The sequence below is a fragment of the Ixodes scapularis genome, unplaced genomic scaffold, assembly GCF_016920785.2.
Source record: "Ixodes scapularis isolate PalLabHiFi unplaced genomic scaffold, ASM1692078v2 PGA_scaffold11__112_contigs__length_91849675, whole genome shotgun sequence".
NCBI lineage: Eukaryota > Metazoa > Arthropoda > Arachnida > Ixodida > Ixodidae > Ixodes > Ixodes scapularis.
Genome location: NW_024609837.1, coordinates 25,327,800 through 25,349,625, shown reverse-complemented (window position 1 = coordinate 25,349,625; position 21,826 = coordinate 25,327,800). Strand labels below are relative to the sequence as shown.

At 46.3% G+C, this 21,826-nt stretch overlaps 1 protein-coding gene across 2 annotated transcripts; it reads left to right on the top strand.

Moving 5' to 3' along the window:
• The first annotated feature begins 150 nt into the window (after positions 1-150).
• On the top strand, positions 151-21,823 carry LOC8031709 (protein PRRC1). Of its 2 annotated transcripts, XM_029989235.3 has the most exons (8): positions 151-217; positions 601-708; positions 1,465-1,807; positions 2,699-2,734; positions 7,450-7,603; positions 8,227-8,281; positions 14,506-14,779; positions 19,180-21,823. In XM_029989235.3, the coding sequence occupies exons 2-8, from the start codon at positions 606-608 to the stop codon at positions 19,478-19,480; spliced, it is 1,266 nt and encodes a 421-aa protein (XP_029845095.1). In that variant the 5' UTR covers positions 151-217; positions 601-605; the 3' UTR covers positions 19,481-21,823. The 2 variants fall into 2 exon arrangements, with proteins under 2 accessions (XP_029845095.1, XP_029845096.1); XM_029989236.4 differs by lacking the exon at positions 2,699-2,734 and having other exon boundaries at positions 159-217.
• Positions 21,824-21,826: the final 3 nt, after the last annotated feature.

The following is a 21,826-nucleotide window of genomic DNA, read 5'->3' as shown; positions in this document are numbered from 1 at the left end:
TAATACAAATTTATAAAGTTTAATAACGTTTTCCGTACGGAACACTGAATGGAATTGAAAACCACATTTGTTTGTGGTCAAGAATGAGGAATTCGGTTGAACCGGTTCAACGATTTCTGCCTCGTTTTCATTTGCGTTTACATTGCAAAACCATCACCCAAGCAACACTGGTCTAGACGTGGCGACAGTTCGTGTTTTGTACTCCCGTCGCATCTCGGTAATCTTTTCTCACTCGAATTTTCTTCCCTCCCTATCACCGCAATCGAATTTTCGATACAAATTGTGAACATACTGCCAATCTTTCCTAGATTTAGACATGCCCAATTAGAATCGAGGCCCGATCTGTAGACCGGGCAGCAGGCAAACATATCGTACCCCGATTCACATTTCCTGGGGACTCCTAGTCTTCCGGTCTTGGCGTAACAGGTTTTTAAGAAGCGACATCCCCTATAACTTAAAAGTTCAGTCACGGCATGCGATCTCCATGTCATTATCCTAAATAAGATGACCACTACATGCGGTCGGTGCACGGTTGCATGCTGCCACCGAGCTGAATGCATGCTGATGTGTGCGTCCATGTTTGTGTTTTCGTGTCTTCAGCCAAGATGATGGAAGAGGCGGCAGACGACACAAACGGCGACTCCACGTTCGAGTTCGTGGGAGTTAAGGATGCGACTGGCCACCAAGACGCCGCCGACAAACAGCCGGGTATGTCCACGGGGTCAGAAATACGGGGTGTTCCGAGGGAAAGCAAACACGTCGAGAGCCGCTTAAGAAGAGCGACAGGCTCGTGCAACACGTTGCATCTGATCCGATTGATGCTGTTAGCCATTTCTCACACAGTACCAAAATTTCAAACCTGTACACATTCCGCACGAAAACCTGCGATAAGTCATCAGCTTTGTTGGCAAACGTATTCCCTTTCGTATTAGAGTTACAGTTTGATTTGCTGTGTTGGATGTCATCTATCGTGCAAAAATAGCAGGCGATGCCTGCGACATTATTTATTGCTACTTCGGGATTAATTTTGACGGATGGGCGCACTATAGGATGCTAGGCGCACCACTCCAAGACACATTCCAGGCATCGTGGTCCTGTCTCATGACTTATTGAGGACAATTTTATAGGACAAGCCTTTCCAACAAAGTTCTTTGCTCGTTCTGATTGATTGTTTCCTCCTCTCCGGCATTCACTTTGCTAAAGTTGAAAGAGTGGGGGGCTTGGTGGGAAAAAGCTTGTCCTGCTTTCCTTAACCTGCAAAACAGATTGTAATACTACTTTTCCTCAACTTTTTTTTTTCTCGTGTGTTGGGAGTGGCAAGTAAAATACATAGATAGCATTCCGAAATGATTAAATAGAGCTGCAGCTTTACTAAGGTATTAGGTGCACCGCAGCTATTTGCGTTTAGCTGTACCTCGATACCTATCATGATCTCAGAAACGCTTTCTTCCTGACCCCACTCAGACGGCGGCAACAGCAGCACGGGGACTGGCGACAAACCACCGTCGTCCGCACCACCCATCGTTGCCACAACAAAGCAGACAATGTTCCAACCTGCCTCGCCGCAGACGACGACCCAGGCGCAGATTCCTCCTCGACCAATCACGTCGCCGTTTCAACTGACTCAAATGCCTACATATGCCGTGCCAGCGCTGCCCACTGTACCAAACGTAGCGCCAGCTGCCGCTGCACCGGGACCACAGAGTTTTGTGTCGAGCTTCCAGCCTCAGCCGGGTTATCAGCCTCAGCCGGGTTATCAGCCTGCCACACAGCAACCAGCAGTGGCTCAGCCGCCACCACCTCAGCAGTGAGTGGTTTCTGCCGTCTGTTTGTATGAGTTTTGATCTATACGAGTTTATATGAACTTAAGTGAATCAATACGAGCTTATGTGAGTTTTATGGGATCTGTGCGAGTTTATATGAGTCTTGTGGAATTTATATGAGTTTAGTGCAATCCACTTGTAACGATAATGAGAAAACCCGAAAATTTAATTGTTATAACTGATTGTCATTGTATCTAAAGCAGAAACTGATCATTTCTAGTCTAGAAAATCTAAAAACTGATTGTTATAAGCAGCACATGATTAAATGTGGTATCAATAAAGGTGGAGTGCACTGTATATGAATTTCATAGAATCTATGCGAGTTTATACAAGTTTTTTTTGCTATAGACAAGTTTTACAGCGTAGTGAAATTAGCCGAAAATTGATTTGGGTGTGCCGGGTTTTATGCTGTTGCTCATACAAGCCAGTAGAAATGTCTTCACTGTTTTCATTCCTTAAAAATACAAATGAACGGCTGAAAAGCTGCTTTATAACATTTCATTATTACAAAGATAACAAACTCACTTTGGTTATTCATCCACACTCATGGGAGTTGTGGCTGTGCCTTCCAACTGCAGATTAGGAAGATGGAATTTCGTATAATGTCAAAACTAAGCTTAAAATAGATTCTGCTCTTTAGGATTAGTGGCATGAGTTGGCACTCACATCTAGACATTGGTAATATGATTTGCTCTCTGGTCAGATAAAAGTATCTTTGCTATCCTATTTTAACCAGCTAGACACAAAACAAAGACAATCAAAATAGTAACCATATTTCAAGCTGAGGTTACCATTTTGAGCACCACTTAACCAAAGGGTACTAAAATGTAAACCTGGGATGCTTGTGATCCTTTTTCTTTACCCTCTCCTTGCAGATATTACACCCCTGAAACTAACTATGAGGCTTACATGTAAGTCTCTTCTTTCCAAATCTCTCGCTGGACTAACCGCTTGCTTGTCCACAGGCTGGGTAAATTGGAGATGCCGGGTCGCATTAAATCTACTTTAAATGTCGCTGGCATATGTTGGGTCGCATTAAATCTTTTTTGGTGTCTTGTGCAATAATTTGCTATGTAGTTGTAGCTATACTGTGCATATTGTTTATAAAAATATACAAACATATAATCTGGATGAAAAGTTAGACAAGGAAGCTTCTTTTCATCCACTCTCCACAGAGAAAATCTGCAGATGATCTTTGCTCAGTTGACAGTGGTTTGAAGCTGTCAAAGGCATCACATCAAAGTTAGCAGCGGTTATTGGCCATCACTATGATTAGGCTAATACCATCTGCTGATTAGCACTGTCATTATTGGCATTGGGATAAAGCGATGGTCATGCCTGCGCAGCATAGCACATGCATATTTACACACACACACACACAAGAAAAAGTTTTTTACTTTTTTTTGTGTGTGTGTGTGTTTTACTGGCAGCGGGATTTACTGCTGTTTATTGATAAGTTCTTGCTTTTTAACTTTATGTCCAGATAACTTCATATTTCCACATTTCGAGTGCGAATGGGCATCGTCTCATTACGCAACTCTGACGAATTGCTGTGTGGTAACTTGAAGAGCTCCTTATCAGTCCCTTTCACCCACACTGTTATCCAGTACAATAACCTGTTTCTCAGATTATACAAATCCTCCTAACCTGATTGATCAAAACTGGGGTTTCGTCAAAACTGGCATTGCTTCAAATACTTGTAAAGTGGCCTCATACCGATAAGAGGTCAAACAAGACAAGGGGTATGGATTCGAAGAAAGAAGCAGCCTCACAAACAGCTCATTAGTGTTTGTGTTCCAGGTAAACGCAAAATCATGATGTAGTTACAGATTTGCTTCCTGGGAAGCTTGGATTTTCTTCGTTCAAGGAGAGCTCTGATTTGGGGTTTTTGGGTTTTCTCAGCTCGGGGGTTAATTTTTGGGGTTTGTTGGTACTATTTATTGAAATTACGGAATTCTTACCATAACCAACGAAATAATGTGAGTTGATGGCCGAGTTGGTTAGACACAGGGATGGGCAAAATACATGCAAATATGTATCGAAGTTCAAATACAAAATACTTCGTCAAAAATGTATTTAATTACAAATCTAATTACATTTCCAGAAAAAGCATTTAAATACAAGATACAAATACAACCAAATGTATTTGGTCTCCTCCAAATACTTTTCCAAATACATTCCTTAAAATTTGCGTCAGCAACTTCAGGGCACCTGCAACGGGTTTCTGGGTATCTCATTTTAATTTTGCATCGCACACTCGGGAGTTAGTGTGCGAGGCTCTAGTAACGTAATAGAATAATAATCACACAAAAAAAATGTAATCAGCTTGAACGTAATAGGTAAAAAAAGTACAGAGCTTCAAGCAGCTTTTTTTTGTCGATTACATTTTGGTATAGACCAACAAAGAACCGGGACTCCCCCCCCCCCCCCCCCCCAAGACGCGCAGCACTAGCTAGATATTTCTTTTATTGTTGCAACTCGCACCAGTTACGAAAATCTACACGACCCGCACATTTAGAATTGCCAGGAAAAAATATGGATGGAACATATGAATCAGGCTGGAAAGCATCACAAGTTGTCACAGGCACTTATTTACAGACTTGGACGTAGTTCAACTACTCTACTCAAACTACTGTAGTTTAACTACTTTTTCGAGTAACTTGGTAACTTTCGATTAGAACTTAATTTGGGTAATTTGTAGTTTAATTTAACTACTTTTTTCAGGTAACTTCTACTCAAATTACTAACTACTTTCGAAATTATATAGTGCTAAATTTGCCCATCACAAAAGTTTGAGCGCAGAAATGAATAAGACGCCGGCAAATAAGGTGGCATTCCCGAACAAGGGGCCCCCTTGTTCGGGAAGGCGTCCTTGGGCCAAGGTGGCGACGAGCAGCCAAAATATAACACCGGCACGCACGAACGCAGGAAGAGATGCTTAACAAGCCTTGGTTGGGTATTGACCTAATCCGGTAATGCACGCAGGCGCCGCGTTTCCAGCTGCAACCGTGAAAGACGGGGACACTCCGAGAGTTGTTGTTTTCGTGTTGTCTCTCTGACTCAAGCGGTAGGTTCCACGGGAGGCGCCACTGGAATGACCTCGCAGCTGAACGCCTGTTCGTATGGTCGCCTTGTTGTCAGCGCATACGCCTTTGCAAAGCCGGACTCCCCCGCGCACAAACCCTGGCACGGATAATCCGTTCATGGGATTACGTTCCCGCTTCCATGCTTGTTCACGTAATCCTTCGCGTCCTTCCGACCATCCATGCCTGGGAGACCTCCTCTTTGTTAAAAACGATTTACTTGTCAGGTGTGTCAGGCGCATCAGAATATTGTAGTCGCCGGCGAGGATTGCGAGTTACCCTTGGGAGATCATTTTGTTGGACCCGGCGTCAGCGGCGAAGTATGCTTCGTTTCATCTTCTGTTAAATCAAAACTAGCACTACAGCGGGACGCGCAGTCGTCCGGATGATCTCGTCGTCGTGGCGCGAGACTTGAACCATTGACGGTCTGGTGCACTCGCTCGGCGTACTCTCAGAATGACGTCGGGATAAAGAGGGGCCAGGCATAAAAATCTCAACTTGACGAAGAAAAAAGAAAAAAAGGAGGAAAGTTTGTTATAAAAGACCCTCCGAGGCAAACCTCACGTGTTTAGTCATGGGCACCTAAGATGCCGACACTCGCTTACCCGACCCTGCACAGCCTGTTTCTCAAATTCAACGCTGCGGTTCCATCCAGCCCGTCGGTGGAACGTCTATTTAGCTTGGCTGGGGACGTCCTTAGAAGGAAAAGGGGAAAACTCTCCTATCAAGAACTTTGAAAGTCAATTGCCTCTGCGAGCAAATAAACTATTTTGGCGAAAACGCAAGCCATAAATCGAGTGCATTCATCTTCTGCTCGCATGGTTTTTCATTAATCAAAACTGCTGTTCATTTTGCTACCACAAAAATACAAAAAAGTAACTTCGAAAGTAACTTCAAAGTAACTCGCTACTTTTTTACAGTAGTTAGTAGTTTACTCAATTACTATTACAAATGCGTAATTTCTACTCTACTCCAATTACTTTTGGCGTCGATACTCAGTAACTTAACTTAACTACCTTTTTTGAGTAATTTGTACATGTCTGCTTATTTAGCCAGTCTGCCTGTGAACGTCGATTTCGTCACTATTCTTGCCCTGGACTAGCACCGTAATCACAAAGTCACTAAACGCTTGTGCTTGAATGAGAGACACTGCATTCGGTGCAGAACGCAGTTTTCTTCCTGCTCTGGACAGTGACAATAAATTTGAGGGATATATTTTCGCCCACAAAATTGTATTTAATCGCAATTGTATTTGAAATACCCACGTTTTCGTATTTAAATACACACGTCAAATACATTACCCAGTTTGTAATTAAATACAAATGCAAAATACACAAAGTATTTGAAATACGTATTTCAAATACTTGTATTTGAAATACTGCCCATCCCTGGTTAGACATTTAAAAAATAGCTAGCACGAAAGACAAGGACAAGTAGAAGACTGGGCAGGACAGGTGCTAATTTCAAATGAGGTTTTAATAAAACAACTAAAAATCAAAACTTAAAAAAACAAAAAAATGAATATGCTTTTCTGAAGGGGTTGGTAAGAATAATAATTAATTAATCTAAAATTAAAAAAAAAAAAAATTAATAAAAGAGCAAAGAGACAAAAATTAAGTTTAGGAAAAAATATGAAAGTAGTGATGGGACAAACTTTTTTCCGAACCAAGATTCGGACTTGAATCTGGAGATTTGGAAAGGTTCGGATAATTGACCAAATCTTCTAGCAATTCAGACGGTTCGGATAGATTTGGAACGTTGCCAGACCACACCACACCCTTTGGAAGAAGCAATGAATCCTTTGCTCACTCAAAGATATTTATTATACGTGCATTATAGACGACGCATTAAGCTTCCATATTACGTTCAAAATCTGTATCATACGAAAGGTTGAAATGAATAAAATAAGTACTCACTCAATCCTAATTCCTGACAAAATGTTGGGACGTACTCCTATGCGTCCTCAAAGCGCGAAGACCCCGACCCGAGAATCGGGCTTGACGCCAATGGCGGAGATTGAACCTTGTAGGCACGCACCATGTGCATGAAACAAAACGATGGGCTACCCGTTTCTCTTCAATAACGTCTATAATAAACAAAAACTGATTTATTTTCGCGAACAATACAAGACCGCTGACGAGTGACAACCGAACCTCCGAATATTCGTCTCGCAAAGTTCGGAAACTTCCAAATTGACCCGAATCCGAATCTCTGGTGATTCGCCTCATCACTAGTTGAAAGTACCACTTGCCCTGTCCAGTCTCTTACTTGTCCTTGTCTTTCGCGCTAACTGTTTTTGAGATATAACCGATCATCACCACAAGGAACCTTTCCCTAAACTTGCCTGCCACTTCTTTAAAAAAAAAGGACCTGCCCAGTTTTTATGGCTTTGCTCGCTTATCTCCCTTTTGCCGGACAGCCACCAGCTCTTCGCCATTGCACAATTCTGTGCGATGGCGTCATGAGTTCAGGAGCGCGCCCCGGACTGCAGAGTTGGAAGTGACTTGAAGTAGTGCCTCTTCTTCTACCCTCCTTTCCTCCAGTGGATCTGGGGACCAGTCGTCCTTCTCGTTGTCCCTTCCGACGGACTACGAACAGGGCGTGCCCCACTCTTCGGCAGGTGGGGCCCCGACAGCTGGGGTCTGGGGCTGGTTCAAGGGAAACGACTTCCTCAACAAGGTGGCCGAGAAGGCCAAGGTGGGCCTCACTCTTTCAATTCCTTTATACAATCCGCTCCAGTCTGACGTGCATCTAAGTCACGGAGAGGACGAGTTGTAAGTGGAGCCCACATTTCTTATCTGCTTGTTGTTACGACCTGGTGATGGTCAGAACTTTAGTCTGTCCGATCTCTCCAAGGCATCTCTCATATAGCTGCCTTTCATTCCCCCCCACCGCCCTCTCTTGACCCGTGTATATATCTATGCTTCCCTTCTTCGCACAACAGAGTGCCACTTTGCACAGCAAGGTCCGTGCTGCATGCTCCACCAAGGCCACATCCCAGCCTCTGACGCCAAAGAGCTAGAGCTATAAATGCTGCACATTTACAAAACTTCTACCTGTTTTAGTTTTTACTCAGCTAAGTTCATTCTTCGAAATTTCAATACACAAGATTATCCCGGCTGTAAGTCGTAGCATGATACAGCAAGAAACCGATCATTGCAGTATTCTGGAAAGGCTAACACTCCACCAGTCCACTTGGCTTTTTAAATTTTATATTTCGAGCGATCGACATTCTGGCACCCCGAGATATTGGATTTCGTGAATGGTATTTGCATACACTCGTAACATTTTTCACGAGATATATATTCTTTTTCTTACAGAACTCTGTGGATTCCATGATTACTACACTGGATCCTGGGATGAAGGAATTTATTTGTGAGTTCTTAGCTAGTTTGTTTTGCCTGTTTATTGCGGGCTGTACACGAATGTTATAAGAAACCATTTTATCTTAAAACCCAATCATTTCTCTCGCACTCCTTTTTTCCAATTCTCCGTTACTGCCAATTGTCTTGAAGAAACAATCTCTCTGTTGTAAATCAAGAAACAGTCGTTTTGAATAACCACAATCTATGACTGCAATATTCAAAAAAAGATGGCAATTTGCACCAAATGCGAATAAGCACAAAATTCAAAGTCTACCGATTGCTGAGCCTATTTAGCGGTGAATTGGTTAACAACCCTCACGCACGAAGTTTTTGATAAGCAGTTCTAATGTTTCTTACATTAAAGTAGAATGCACTGCGCGATAGATTCTTTACAGAGATCCCATCGAGCAACATTGGTGGTCACCATCTTTTGGTGACCACCATCTTTTGGATTGTTTTGGGCGCTTTTGGGCGACGAACGCGCAACGGTGTTCGGCGCGATGTGCGATTTTTCAAATTTGTGTCGTAATATAAGTAATTTTGAAAGAGTTGCAGAGGTGCTTCTGATGCGTGTGTACTTTTGAAAAGTGATAAGACTCTAATTGCCTCACGGGGACGTTGAGGAGGTGATCAACGTTTTTGGCGGGGAGGAAATAAGCGGGATGCGACCGTTGGAAGGAGCGAAAAGTGACTCCGATCGAGATAAGCGAGGGGGCAGAAAAACTACAAGAACTAGAAAAACACCCCAAGGCACACCTCAAGGAAAGACAGATAACAAGGCCAGCAAGCCAAGTAAGAAGGAGACAACGAAACAAGCGAATACGACCGAGAATGACGGTGGAGGGATGGTAAAGTGCGAGGGATGCGACCGATGGGTAGATCTAGAGGCGACGCCATTTGAAGCACTCGAGGAGGCAGAGGCAAGCCGCTACAGATGCGCGCTGTGCATCAAAATTGAGGTACTACAGGAGATTTTAGAGAATGCCCTGATGAAGGCAAAGGAAGAATGGAGAGAACGAGAGGAGTGTCTCAAGACGCTTTTTGAAGAGGAGAAAACTTTGAGGACAGCAGAACAAGCGAAAAGGGAGAAGCTAGAAAAACAAGTTGCAGAGCTCATCAACACACTAGAGACAATCCAAGGTGAGACGAGGAAGGAAAGGAGGCCACCGAGCCCGCACATGACGCAAGAAGGGGAAGGGAGGATACAGGAGACAGGCCAAGTCAGGCAAGAGGGTACGATGGCACCTCCGAGAGGTCGAAGAAACTCCCAGGTGGGAAATGAAACCCAGGAGGTGATAGACGGGGACAGCGAAGTGATAGACCAGAATGGGGAGAAAGCAAGTAGGGTAGAAAACGAAGAAAAGACAAAAGCTGAGGAAGTGACTAGCACAGACAGAGAAAAGACGGACAACACAGGGGCAAAAACAAAAATAGCCTTCCTGCTAGGCGATGCCAATGCGGAGAAACTAAAGCCCGTACTGGAGGAGGAGGTGAAGGATGCTAGAATGAAGACGTGGTTCAAGTCAAGGGCAACTTTGGGACAAACTCTGGAGCAAGCAAGAGATCTGAAAGAACTGGATGGAAGAAAAAGAGCCCTCGTAGTCATACACGCAGGCATGGAGGATGTCATGAGTGGACAGGAGGTCACCAGCACGATCGAAACGACAAGGATCCAACTGAAAGAACTGCTGGAGAAGTCACAATGGCACTGCTATGCAATATGTGCGGTACCTATGATACAAACAAGAGGGCAAGAGACCTTACAGAGAGCAACGGAACTTAACGACAGCCTGAGGAGACTATGCAGAGAGATGGGCCCACGAGTGGATTTCGTCCCAGTGACGGGAATGTGGAATAGACCAGGGTGGCTGCAAGGGACACAGTATTCGAAGGAGGCGGCAGAACATGTGATGACGAGAATGAGTGCAAGGTTTCGGGCTTTTTTAGAGACCCCAAGGGGGCCCAAAACACCGAGGAGAAAAGAAGGCAAACGAGATCAACTGGAAGGGCTGCTGAGAGCCTTGATGGAACAGCTGAAAAGCGGGTAGTTGAAGGACGCGACGAGCCTGGGGCAGAGGGGCCAGGACAGGCAGCGGAGCAAGGGAGACTAAGGAGAGTGAGTTTGAACTCGTTTGGTAAAGGCACCAGAAAAAAGAGACATAGAAGAGGACGTAAACGCAGGGAGAAAATCAATCTTGCTTTTTTGAACATACAGGGGGGTCGAACAGAAGGGAAATGGGAAGAGATATACAACCACATGCGGCAAGAGCGGATAGCCCTGTTTGGGGTGGTGGAAACTCACCTTAGGGGGGAAGAGGTACCACCTCATGACCAAGACTTTGTGTGGGAGGGCTGCAACCGAACAACGGAGGACAGAAGAGGAGGGGGCATTGGGTGCCTCTGGATCAAAACGCAACAATGGACTAGAAGGACCCCTGAATGTAAAGAGCACATGTGGATGCTGGGAATGCTGATGGGTAGACCGGTGGCCATAGCAGTGGTGTATTTTTGGTCAGGGAGCCAAGAAGAAATGAACCAGAAAATTTATGAATGCCTAATGCAAGACATACAAGAGCTGCAGGGGCAGCACGAGGTGATTGTGTTGGGGGACTTTAACGGACATCTGGAGGAGCTAGATGGAAAGATGGACGCCAATGGCAGGCGACTGATGAACCTAGCTAGACGAAACAACCTGGTGGTAAGCAACCTGGAGGAGAAATGTGAGGGAACCGTCACATGGACAGCAAGGGATCAATGCTCAAGCATAGACTATGGTCTACTCTCACCTGGAATATATGACAGGCTGACGAGCATGAAAATAGATGAGGATGGCTTGGGCAACCTGGGGAGCGACCACAACCGCCTCAGGTTGATCTTTGAGACACATGGGGACAGAACAGAAAAGGGGAAACAGGAACATAGAACAGGACACCCAACAGAGAGGGAGATAGAGAAGATAGCAACAGCACTGGAGGGCTTGAACTTACCTCTCAAGGGATATGAAGACATGGAAAACGCAATGAAAAAGGCCCTGAAGGAACAGATCCGGTCACGACCCCGACGGAAGCGAAGACCGAAAGCTTGGTGGAACCAAGAGGTGGACACGGCGGTGAAGAGAAGAAGAGAGGCGAGCCGATACCACCGCGGAATCGTAAAGAGGGGCAGGCGAGAGGAAGTCAACAGAGCCTGGGATCTCTTCAGAAGCTGCAAGCAGAAGGCAGCAGCTTGTATCCAGGCCAGTATACAACGGTGTGATCGACGATTTATGGAAGAACTTCGAAGAGCGGGAAAGAGTGCACCACAGCGCTTCTGGAGGAGACTACAATGGGAGGCCAGGTCAACGAACCACACCCAGATATTGAAACAGCCGGAAACCGGAGCAGAGATGTTGGGTATACAATGCATCCCCCTCATAGAAGAATGGTATGGGAACATGATCGGGGCAGAAGAACCAATGCCTGTGGAGGGAGATCAGGAAATCCCTGATGTGGACAATAAGGACCAGGGGCCGCCGGCAGAGCTTAGAGTAAGACCCACAGATGGGGAGCTATCAAGAGCGGCACGGAGGGTCGACGCAAAGACTGCAATGGGAAGAGACGAAATCCCCATGTCACTTATTCAGGGTCTGGGACCTAGAATGCGAGCCTTGGTGGCAGAAAACCTCACAGAGATCCTCGCGGATGCCCAAGTACCGGAGACATGGAAAGAAACAAGAATGAAGCTCTTGTACAAGGGAAAAGGCGAAAAGACTGATCTCGGTAACTACCGGCCGATTAGCATCACATCAGTGCTTTACAGAATGTGCACGCAGATTATCAGAACGAGACTGCAGAAATGGGCCGAGGAAACGGAGGTGCTGGGAGAGCTGCAAAACGGTTTTCGAACAGGAAGATGCATAGAAGACAACCTATTTGTGGTAACACAATGCATCGAAGTGGCAGTCCAGGAGGGCAGACCACTTTACGCAGCTTTCCTGGACATTTCCAAGGCATACGACACGGTGGACCGGAACATACTCTGGAGTCGACTTCGACGGCTAGGAATAAACGAGGCAGATGTGAATCTGCTGCAGGCACTGTATGCTGGGGTCTCAGTGCAGATTGAGTGGGAGGGCCACATGACCAGGCGTCTACCAGTACCCAGGGGCCTGAGGCAAGGATGTCCACTATCCCCCCTGCTATTTATGCTGTACGTGGCACCGTTGGAGAAAGCGCTGGAGCAGTCGAGTGTGGGCTTCGACCTATCATACAGAGTGGAGGGAGCCTGGAAGCGGCAGAGAATACCGGCCCTCATTTACGCCGATGATGTGGTGCTCCTTGCCGGCTCGCCTGAGGACCTCCAGGTGCTTCTGGACATATGCGGGGAGCTCGCCACGCATTTTAGACTCCGTTTCAACCAGAGGAAGAGTGCGGTCCTAGCCTGGGGAGACCGAGATGGACCGAATCGGGAACCAGAGGAACAACGGTGGCACCTGCAGGGAGGGAGGTTGACAAGACAAAACACAGTCAAATACTTGGGAGTGACCCTGACTGCGGAGCCCGACTACCTGAAGGTCCATGAACGGGAGAAGAGATTGGGAGCGATAAGGGGGAAAGGAATCCTGGCGAAGAAGAGCACCTGGACGTTCAACAGGTTCGAGGTGGTGAGGGGTCTATGGAAGATGGCCATCGTTCCGGGACTCACGTACGCAAATGGCGTAATCGTCCTCTCATCGCAAACAAGGGCCTTCCTGGAGAGAAGACAGAGGGATGCGGGAAGAATGGCCTTGGCAGTTTCAAGAACAGCACCCAACGAGGGTGTCCAGGGGGACTTGGGCTGGTCGTCCTTCGAGGCCAGAGAAGCCAGCGCCAAGGCACTGTACGAGAGGAGGGTGCACAGACTCCCGGATGGGAATTGGGCCCACCGCACCCTGCGCTACATGATATACCAGGGAAGAGGCACCAAATGGATGCACCGCCTCCGAAGGCTGCGGGACCGCTATGGTTTCGAACCGATCTGTCTGGAGTCAGCGGGCGAGAGCCGGGAGGGCCCAGCGGCAATCAGAAAGGGCATCCGAGCAGTGGAGACGGAGAGATGGAGAGCGGGAGCGGCGGCGAAGCCGTCCCTCGCGATGTACTACGCGGAGAAGGAGGCCATAGGGAAAGAGCCCTGGTATGACAACTCGACAGGCAGTGGACTCCTCGCAGAGGCCCGCATGGGCACATTACGGACCCGGGTGTGGAGGGCCAGGTTCACGCAGGGACAGGAAAGGACGTGCACACTCTGCGGGCAGACCGACGAGACGATGGAGCACCTAGTGCTGCAGTGCCGGCACATTGTACCGGTCCCAAGTACAGAGGTGCTACCTGTAGCACTCGGTTTCCGAATCGGCGCAGAACAAGGAGAGGAAGAACAAAAGAACGTTCGATCGGCGGTAGACGTGACGAAGAGGCGGCTGGAGGTCTGGTGGAGGGAGACGCATCGGCGGAGGGAATGCAACCGATCAGCGGAACATCAAGCGGAAGCGGAAGTCGCGGGAGGCGCGACAGGCTAGATCCAGTATCCGTTGCTGTTGATCGCCCGATACAAAGGGAAGAGCCGCAGACTCCAATCCAATCCAATGGTCGTCGCTCCAAACACAGAGCTTGCGATTGGACCCGAGTCCATGCCAAATGCTGGCGCGGCGTTTGTTTTCTAAGACGTGCTCAGTACGAGTCTTGGACTTGCATTACTATTCGTAGTCCCCTGTTTCGTGTCTATGTAACTGTGTTAGAATTTCTTTGCATTCAGTCGTATGTCGTGCCTAGAGTCCTGTGTCATAACTACTGCATCGTCTGAATACACCAAAGTTCCTATGTGCTTTGATTTATGCCTGGCGAGTTTTCTGGGTCACAATTATTTTGTAACGTCATAATTAATCACATATGGAACGTAAAAATAAAGTATATGTATTCATCCATCTTGCATTTAAAAAAAAAAAATTGACTACATTTTTAGATTTTTTATTTAGATGCTATTTATGTGTATTTCTCTAATACATATTTCTTTTTGTACTTGTTTATTTTCTGCTTTTGAGACCGTAACAGATACCCAATCCAAACCTATGGCCAAAACATTTAGAGGCTCAATGTGGGCTAGGGATGTTACCTTTTTTCATCAACGGAGTAAACAATGTTAATGAAATAAACATAGCAGACTCGTTTTTGCTGTCATAGGCCAAATGCAAAACGAGGACATTCCGTTAACGGATTTCAGATTCTGGAGGTGACATCGACGTCCTGGTGGCGTCTGACGACGAACTGCGCGTGATTGGTCCGATCCGCGAGGCCTTCCAGAAGGTGTTTGGGAGGGCCACCGTGACGGGCATCTCCATGCTGCCTTCCAACATGGCTCCCCAGCCGGTTGGATTTGCGGCCGGATTGCAGGCGGCCGAAGACAAGATCACCTCCCTCCAGCAGACGGGACGTGCATCGCCCGCACAGCCGACGATAGCCATAGAGAATTTCATTGCAGAGATGACCTCGGAAAGGTATGAAATGGTCTCTTGCTGCCGCTGGGGTCACTTCGGACCGAAAAGCTCCAATTAAAACAGTTCTCCGGAGCTTTGAAAAAGTCGGAGCAGTTCTTCAAGGCTCGGAAGAACTGCCCTGCTATGCACGCGTGCTCGTGAAATGAGAGCGTCGTTGAGGCTACATGCTCGTGCTTATGGTAAAACGCAGTGTAGTTGATGCTACCGTGCATGTGCTTAGGTTGCATTTCAAACAGCTGGCATAACATACTACGCATGCATTCCCACCAGTCAAAGAATTCACCCTGCATGGTATTCCAGATTGAAAAGCTGGAGGTAACTATTAGTCATGTAGGCGAGGCTGATAAAGATGAGTAATTCGCAAGCAAGAAAAAATGGTTATATTTGAAGATTTTTAATGTTAGTCATGATCATGCATAGGTGTACTTATATCATAATACTATTATAGTCCCAAGCAGAGCTGATGGTGTTTCTAAATAAAAAAGAAATCCAAAAATAACTGTTCAAAAGTGTGCTTGAACAGTCCTGTACGAAAGAAAAGCAAACGACGGAGTCAATGCCGGTGACTGTTGCACCGCTCAACGATCATCAGCGCAAGCTCACATGCAGCCTGCGGTGCGCTTCAAGATTAGTGACAGTGCCAAGTGGCCTGCTCTTTTGGTATGTGCTATACGCTCAAAAATTTGTTTCAGCACTCCGCTGAATTGGGCGCTAATCGCCAAGTTGACGATACGGCACACGGATTTTGAATGCCCGGTAATGACACGCACAGAAATACAATACCGACCTTAGATCGAGATTAGAATGATGCGACGATTCACCCAGTAGCGTGGGACCGATAGAAGAATTGTTTTCGTGTGCCATGACTGGGCTTCAAAATAGTGATCTTGTACAATCAAACAGAAGCAGTGCAGACAATTGTAACAGAGCCAGCTTGCCAGAGGGCGTACGGGCCGGAAATCTCCATTCACTATCTATATTACGGCCTACTCGATATAGGAAGCCTTGGCGGAAACTAGCACGTCTTTCAATCGACTGGAATTCATCTGCTGTTCGTAGCTCCTGCCTTAACATTTAGCATGCCTTGTCACGTAAGATATGGTCTGTCCCCTCCCCTGCCAAAGGTGTAACAATAAAATGCACATTCACTTGGTGTGTTTAGTCGAACGCAAGCCCACGGGGCAAGCGATGCCCAAGGCTCCCTAACCGATTGAAGACCACTAGGACGCCACACAGGCATCCACTAACCATTAACATGTTCTATGTGCTACAAGATTTGACGGTAATGACTGGGCTGCAGTTTCCGACTCGGCGCTTCTCTCAGCCTCGAGATGGCTGAAACCGGCCAGTCAGAAAGCTTGGTTCTCCAGTTCAAGCAGGGGTTGTGAACTATACAGTCTCAACCAATATGAAAGATCCACTCGGATCGCGTTGCCAACACAATTGCTGGCAGGGGAGCGGCACGCGTCGTGGACACTTCCACATCGCTCTCGATAATGTAACCCTACTGAATCGGCGTGCACCGAAAAAGCGTCTCCCCTCCCCTCGGTGCTACATGGACTGAACCTTTCTTGAGTAATGGGCCCTAGTGTAGCCGGTCTCGAAACGCAACCAGAAGTATGTTGCCCTGCACTTTCCTGCACACGCTACACTTTTCTGCACCGGTGCAGATAAATCGAATGATTTTTCAGCCCCGGTCGGATTGAATTGAAAATGACGACAGCGGGAAGCAAGGGTCGAGGTGTACGCACGTGCAGAGGGTTACTGGAAGGTAGTGACTATTTCGGCGTCCACCATCAAAATATTTCTCAAATTATTTTCACGTCTGTGACGTCACTTCCATGAAACGTCACAATAGTGGCCTTATTATTTCGACGTCCCCTGTCCCCCATCAAATGGAGCCGTCACAGTGATAGGGTGATGGCCTTTGCGTCGTTGCGTTCTGTTTAGTTTTTGATGGATAGTCATGCGTCGCTGTGTCCCATTGCTGAGATGTTTTGGTCCTACTTGACACTGGAAATGTCTTACAGACATTTCCAGGTCAGTATGAACAGGCACCATGCTAACCTTGCTAGTCTGACAAACCTACAAAAAAAAAAAATAAAGTTCTAAGAAACATTCTCTTCTTCCCCCTTCCTCCCCCCGGGCGCGTTGGCGAATCATCGCCGAGTAACGTTGCCTCTGACGACCCATATTTTTCTTTCTTTGTAAGATAGCACTTCGAACACATTGGAAACAAAACAAAAAAAAATTGTTTTTCATTGAAATGGATTACAGGCGACCCTACAATCCATACTGCTGATGCAGCGCGGTCTCACCTTCCTTCAGCGTGTCGCTGCTGTAGAGATCAGCGGTTGCTGCACTCAAGCGGGAAGTCACGTGGTGCGCTCTCGGCGTTCGATCGGCTAAATGGCTCATTGACTGCAACTGGTCCATCTTGTGATCAAACATTCATGGACGCGTAAGCCTCCGTGCCTAGAGAGCCGCAATCCGCTCCCACACTTGGACATTTCGTAGCCATGTGCCAAGCGGTGCTTTGAAATTGCCGCCGCCGCTACCGCGCTGCCAGGGTCAATCGAAGAAACAAAGTAAAGTTGAAGCTCTCCAGATGCCTACTCAGAGGCAGGAACTGAGCGAGCTCGCCGACCACGCCGCCGACCTCGTGTATTTTTTATTATGTATGCAATAAAAACGAAATGTAAAAACATCTGACAGTACATACGATTAGTCTTGGCAATATAAGAAAAAAATACACCCGCAACTTTTCTGATAAAGACCAGTTATTGACACCATTGGCCCTAAACTGTTTTCGTTGAACCGGTGACCCTCACATCGGATTATGGATGTGTTCCGGTTCGGGTTCAATATGAAGCATTCGATATCGGTTTTGTACCGGTTTGGTGAAAAATAACGGGTTTGATCCGGTTTTTGGTTCGGATTCGGTTCGACACCCTGGTCATTTCGGCACGTGTCTTGCGTAAAATGTTAAATCCACACCAAAGCCGAGCTTGATATACCTCTACTGCACGTAACAAATGTAAGTGCATACACTATGTAACGCTGAGAGTATGGTACGCTTTCTATGCCTCCGAGTCTCCACTACCGTGCGAGTGCAGATTCTTCTGGTGGTTGAAGTCTCGCTTTGCATCTGGCTCCCAGTCTGTTTTAACTGGGTTTCATGGGTCCTTTGTTTAGTTTATATTTTATTTTCGGTTTGTGTATAACAAGTGGGTTAACGACGAAATGATTGGGATGCTAAAGAAGGTGTTGCGAGTGCAAATATTGAATTCTTGATGTATCTGGACCGGTGCAAAAGAACAACAAAGATTTTGACACACTGAGCAAAACATTCTCATACGTGAAATATATGAAAAGCAATGGTGCTACATTCTGTAATGTTTAGCGCAACTAACCAAACATTACATGCAGCCCGATAGCTGATTTACACCGCTAAGTCTTCTTTGCATTCTCCTCACTTCGAAGGTAATAAAAACTGCAGTTGACTGCACAACACTGCCTGCAAGCAAGATTATATTTTTTTGTCTGCCATTTTTGATCTCTTTTCAGTCCAGACTCCAAAGCTGTCCAAAGTTCTAAGTTTAAAACATATAAAAAAAGGGGAAAAAGATAAATATATACAGGGTGTCACAAAAGAAAACTTACACGGTCTTTTTTACCGCAAAAATAAACTAGACATCGCCAAACGCTCATTCTCCGCCCAAAGGTAGAGCTAGAGGTCACAACCAGATGCCAAAGTTTCAGCCCGATCCGATAACTTAATCAAAAGTTATAAGTGATTTTCTGAAAATTTCAATGGGAAAATGGAGCCCATTTTTGCCCGTTTTCGGTTTCTGGTGCCATAGAGCCCCATGTGTTTGAAAAGTCCGTCGGCCGCCATTTTCCCATTGAACTTTTCAGAAAATCACTAATAACTTTTGATTGAGTTATCGGATGGGGCTGAAACTTTGGCATCTGGTTGTGACCTCTAGCTTTACCTTTGGGCGGAGAATGAGCGTTCGGCGATGCCTAGTCTATTTTTGCGGTAAAAAAGACCGTGTAAATTTTCTTTTGTGACACCCTGTATATATATATATATTTTTTTAGGAGGGGGGCACCAAAATAATTTTGAAAATATTTTCACAGCTTTAGGAAGTGGTGTCACGGATGTCAAAATAATACTTCAAATTATTTTGAACATGGACGTCGAAATAGTCGCTGCCTTATTGGAAAAAGGTCCATCGCTCAAAGCGCGAGCAATACCTCCACCACCTGCCGTCTTGGTTGCATACTCTGGTGGGCCTTTCCCATTGGTGGAGACTGTATCCCAATAGTGTTCGATGGCTCTGAGCAGTCACGCCGGAACCGCCAAAAAAACATGTTCTCCCGTCCACATCTCACAGCTGGTTCGACCTGTGCTGCCTGGTGCTCAAGGACGGCACCCACAACGTCTGCCTGCACACCTTCGGGCAGCCGACACCCGTACCCGCCGAAGTCGTGGCGGAGATCCAGGACCGGACTCCGGCGGACTACCCGCTACGCTGGTGCGGCCTCGCCGTCACGGTCGGCGAAGTCGCCGGACCGCGGCTCTGCGTGCCGCAATCCGAGTGGCGCGCCGTGCTGGGCGGCGTCGGAGATGCCCAGCTGATCGCTTCCGCCGCCTACACACTCGCCACACTGTACCGGAGGTCGTTGCACCGGTGACCTCGGGGTCATTGATCTCGTTCCCCCACCCCAACCAGCAAATCTGAGACTCTTGTGCCGTAGTCCCACTAGATTGACAAACAAAGGTAACAGACGCCGGTAAGCCTCAGGCATGTGTAGGATGCATGCAAAGGTGTCTTCGGAAGGCTTGTAATCACTCGTGTGTACAATACGAGCTGAAACATTCAGTCCTATGCGTACAGCTTCCACAAGCTCTATTAGTATCTCTCAAATTGTGAAAGAGTTCAAAGATTGAGGTCCAAGCTTTCTGTACCAACACATTTTAGCACAAAAGCTTTTTTAAGACCGACAGCTAAACTGAAGAAGCACGGTGGGTTGTTTCGGCTCGTATTGGCTGCAGGAGTACCTTTGCGTGCACGCTGCACAAGTTTGAGGTTGGTCGGTGTCGGTTGCTTCCGTTTGTTGCTCTAGTGGGATTCAAGCGTTGGCGAGCGACGTCACTCAAAGGAGTGGCCGTGATATTTCAGGATTTTGGGGACGCACGTTTCGTGTTGCCGGTTTTGAGGACTGTGATCGGCTGTGGCTGAGGTCGATGCGGTTTCTATAGTCCTTGCACGGCGTCTTTTTTTTTGTTGCGTGTAATTTTTTTATTAACTACTTGGCTGCGAGAGTTACGAATACAGCTGATGCGATTCTGTTGTCCTGAGCGAAAACAAGGTTGCACCGAATCAGTTTCGTAGCGTACAAAACACATTGCGGTGTTACTGTGTTCTAGGTTGATTTCTTCACTTTTTCTTTTCCACATCTAGTATCTTGGTTCTCATAACCTTACCCAGCTGTTTCAGCCGCTGCTATTGAATGTTACAAAGATGGGTCTGGAAGCTAACAGATTGCAATGGTGCCAATGTGAGCTTCGGGTCTCTCTTATCATGCACTCGGGACTGTCCTTTTATCCTTTTTGGGTGCCGTTTGCAGAGCCTTTGTTCTGTTCTTTAGAGTCATTGCTGAGCCAAGAAGTTTGCAGACTTGCGACTGAAGTAATTCTTGCCCTACTGTTGTTTATGCTGTGCGACGTCTTCGGTGATTGTATCAATTTAATGTTTACAGAGATTATCGAATTCTTGGCAAGAGTTATTGCTAGGGCTATTGTGCCAAGACCCGCACGCTTGTGTAATGATTTATGGGAATGCTCATTGGTGCTATAGTTGGTGGAAATGCCAGATTTTTCTTGTAAATGAAATTATGAAGCATGTTTCGTTTTTTCTCAGCCATGTACGCCGTTTGATTGGACTTGTTCGATTTCCCCTTCTGCTCCAGGTCTTCTCGAGTGTGTTGAAACATTATCTTTGAGGCACATGTGGTTACTTTTGTCTCGATTAAACGTGGTGTTCCTTTGCCCCTCTAGTTTAGCATAGATTCCGTTAGACATGTTGTAAAAAAACAATAAAGGGTTAGTTGTACCAACCTTTTCTATGCAGAACTGGCAAGTGAGTGATTATTGTGTTTTTATCTTTTGTAAAGGGCTGTGTTGTAACAGTATTGAATAACGATGGGGTTGGGGTTAAATTTGCACATTAAAAAATCAATGCCAGTCAGACGTCTGTTTATTTCTACAATCCAGGGCCCTGCATATCTTGTTTTCCTGGCGTGTGCAAGTTTGGTTTGTGCTAACTTGACGTAGAGTGTAACACAGCATGAAAAAACTAATTTTTTTTTACTTTTACTAGTAAAACTGTGTCAACAATACTGGTGCGATGGACTGCAGACGTTTGCAGTACTGACTTGGGAGGCAAAACTTGGTGTGCCCTGACACCTTGTCTAAGCTAAGTATAAAAGAGCACCAATCTTGTGTTCATACTAACTGAAACGCACAGTGTATATGGTGCGCATAAAATTTTTGGACGACGAGTCTATACTCTGCCTACCATTTTGTGTTACGTTGCCAAGACTAGTGTAGCGTCTGTAGTGTTCCAACTCTTCAAAGCCAGTTATGAGAGCGCATGTGGATGAACCACAAGACAAAGCCACGTGCTCTAGCTAGCAGTAGTGTTGGGCTGCGGTACCTATGCTAGCCTTGAAAATGGGGCACAAGGTAGTTAATGCAAAGTACAGAAATGCACCGCTTCCAAGAAAGATAACCTGCATTCTGTGGCACCAACATGTGACACCAGCAAAAACTATTACAAAATATATAGCCAGTGCATGCCAGTCATGTTGCATTTGTTGGGTGATGAATGACTTTGCTCATTTTTAACTTGTTTTTTTTTTTTTTTTTTAGAAAGGTGTGTTTGTGGCTAGTGCATGGCCTGGTGGCTGCACTAACATTCCATGGTACCTTGTGTTTTCTTTGGTTATGCCGAATAAAGTACAGTTGTGGTGGCATAT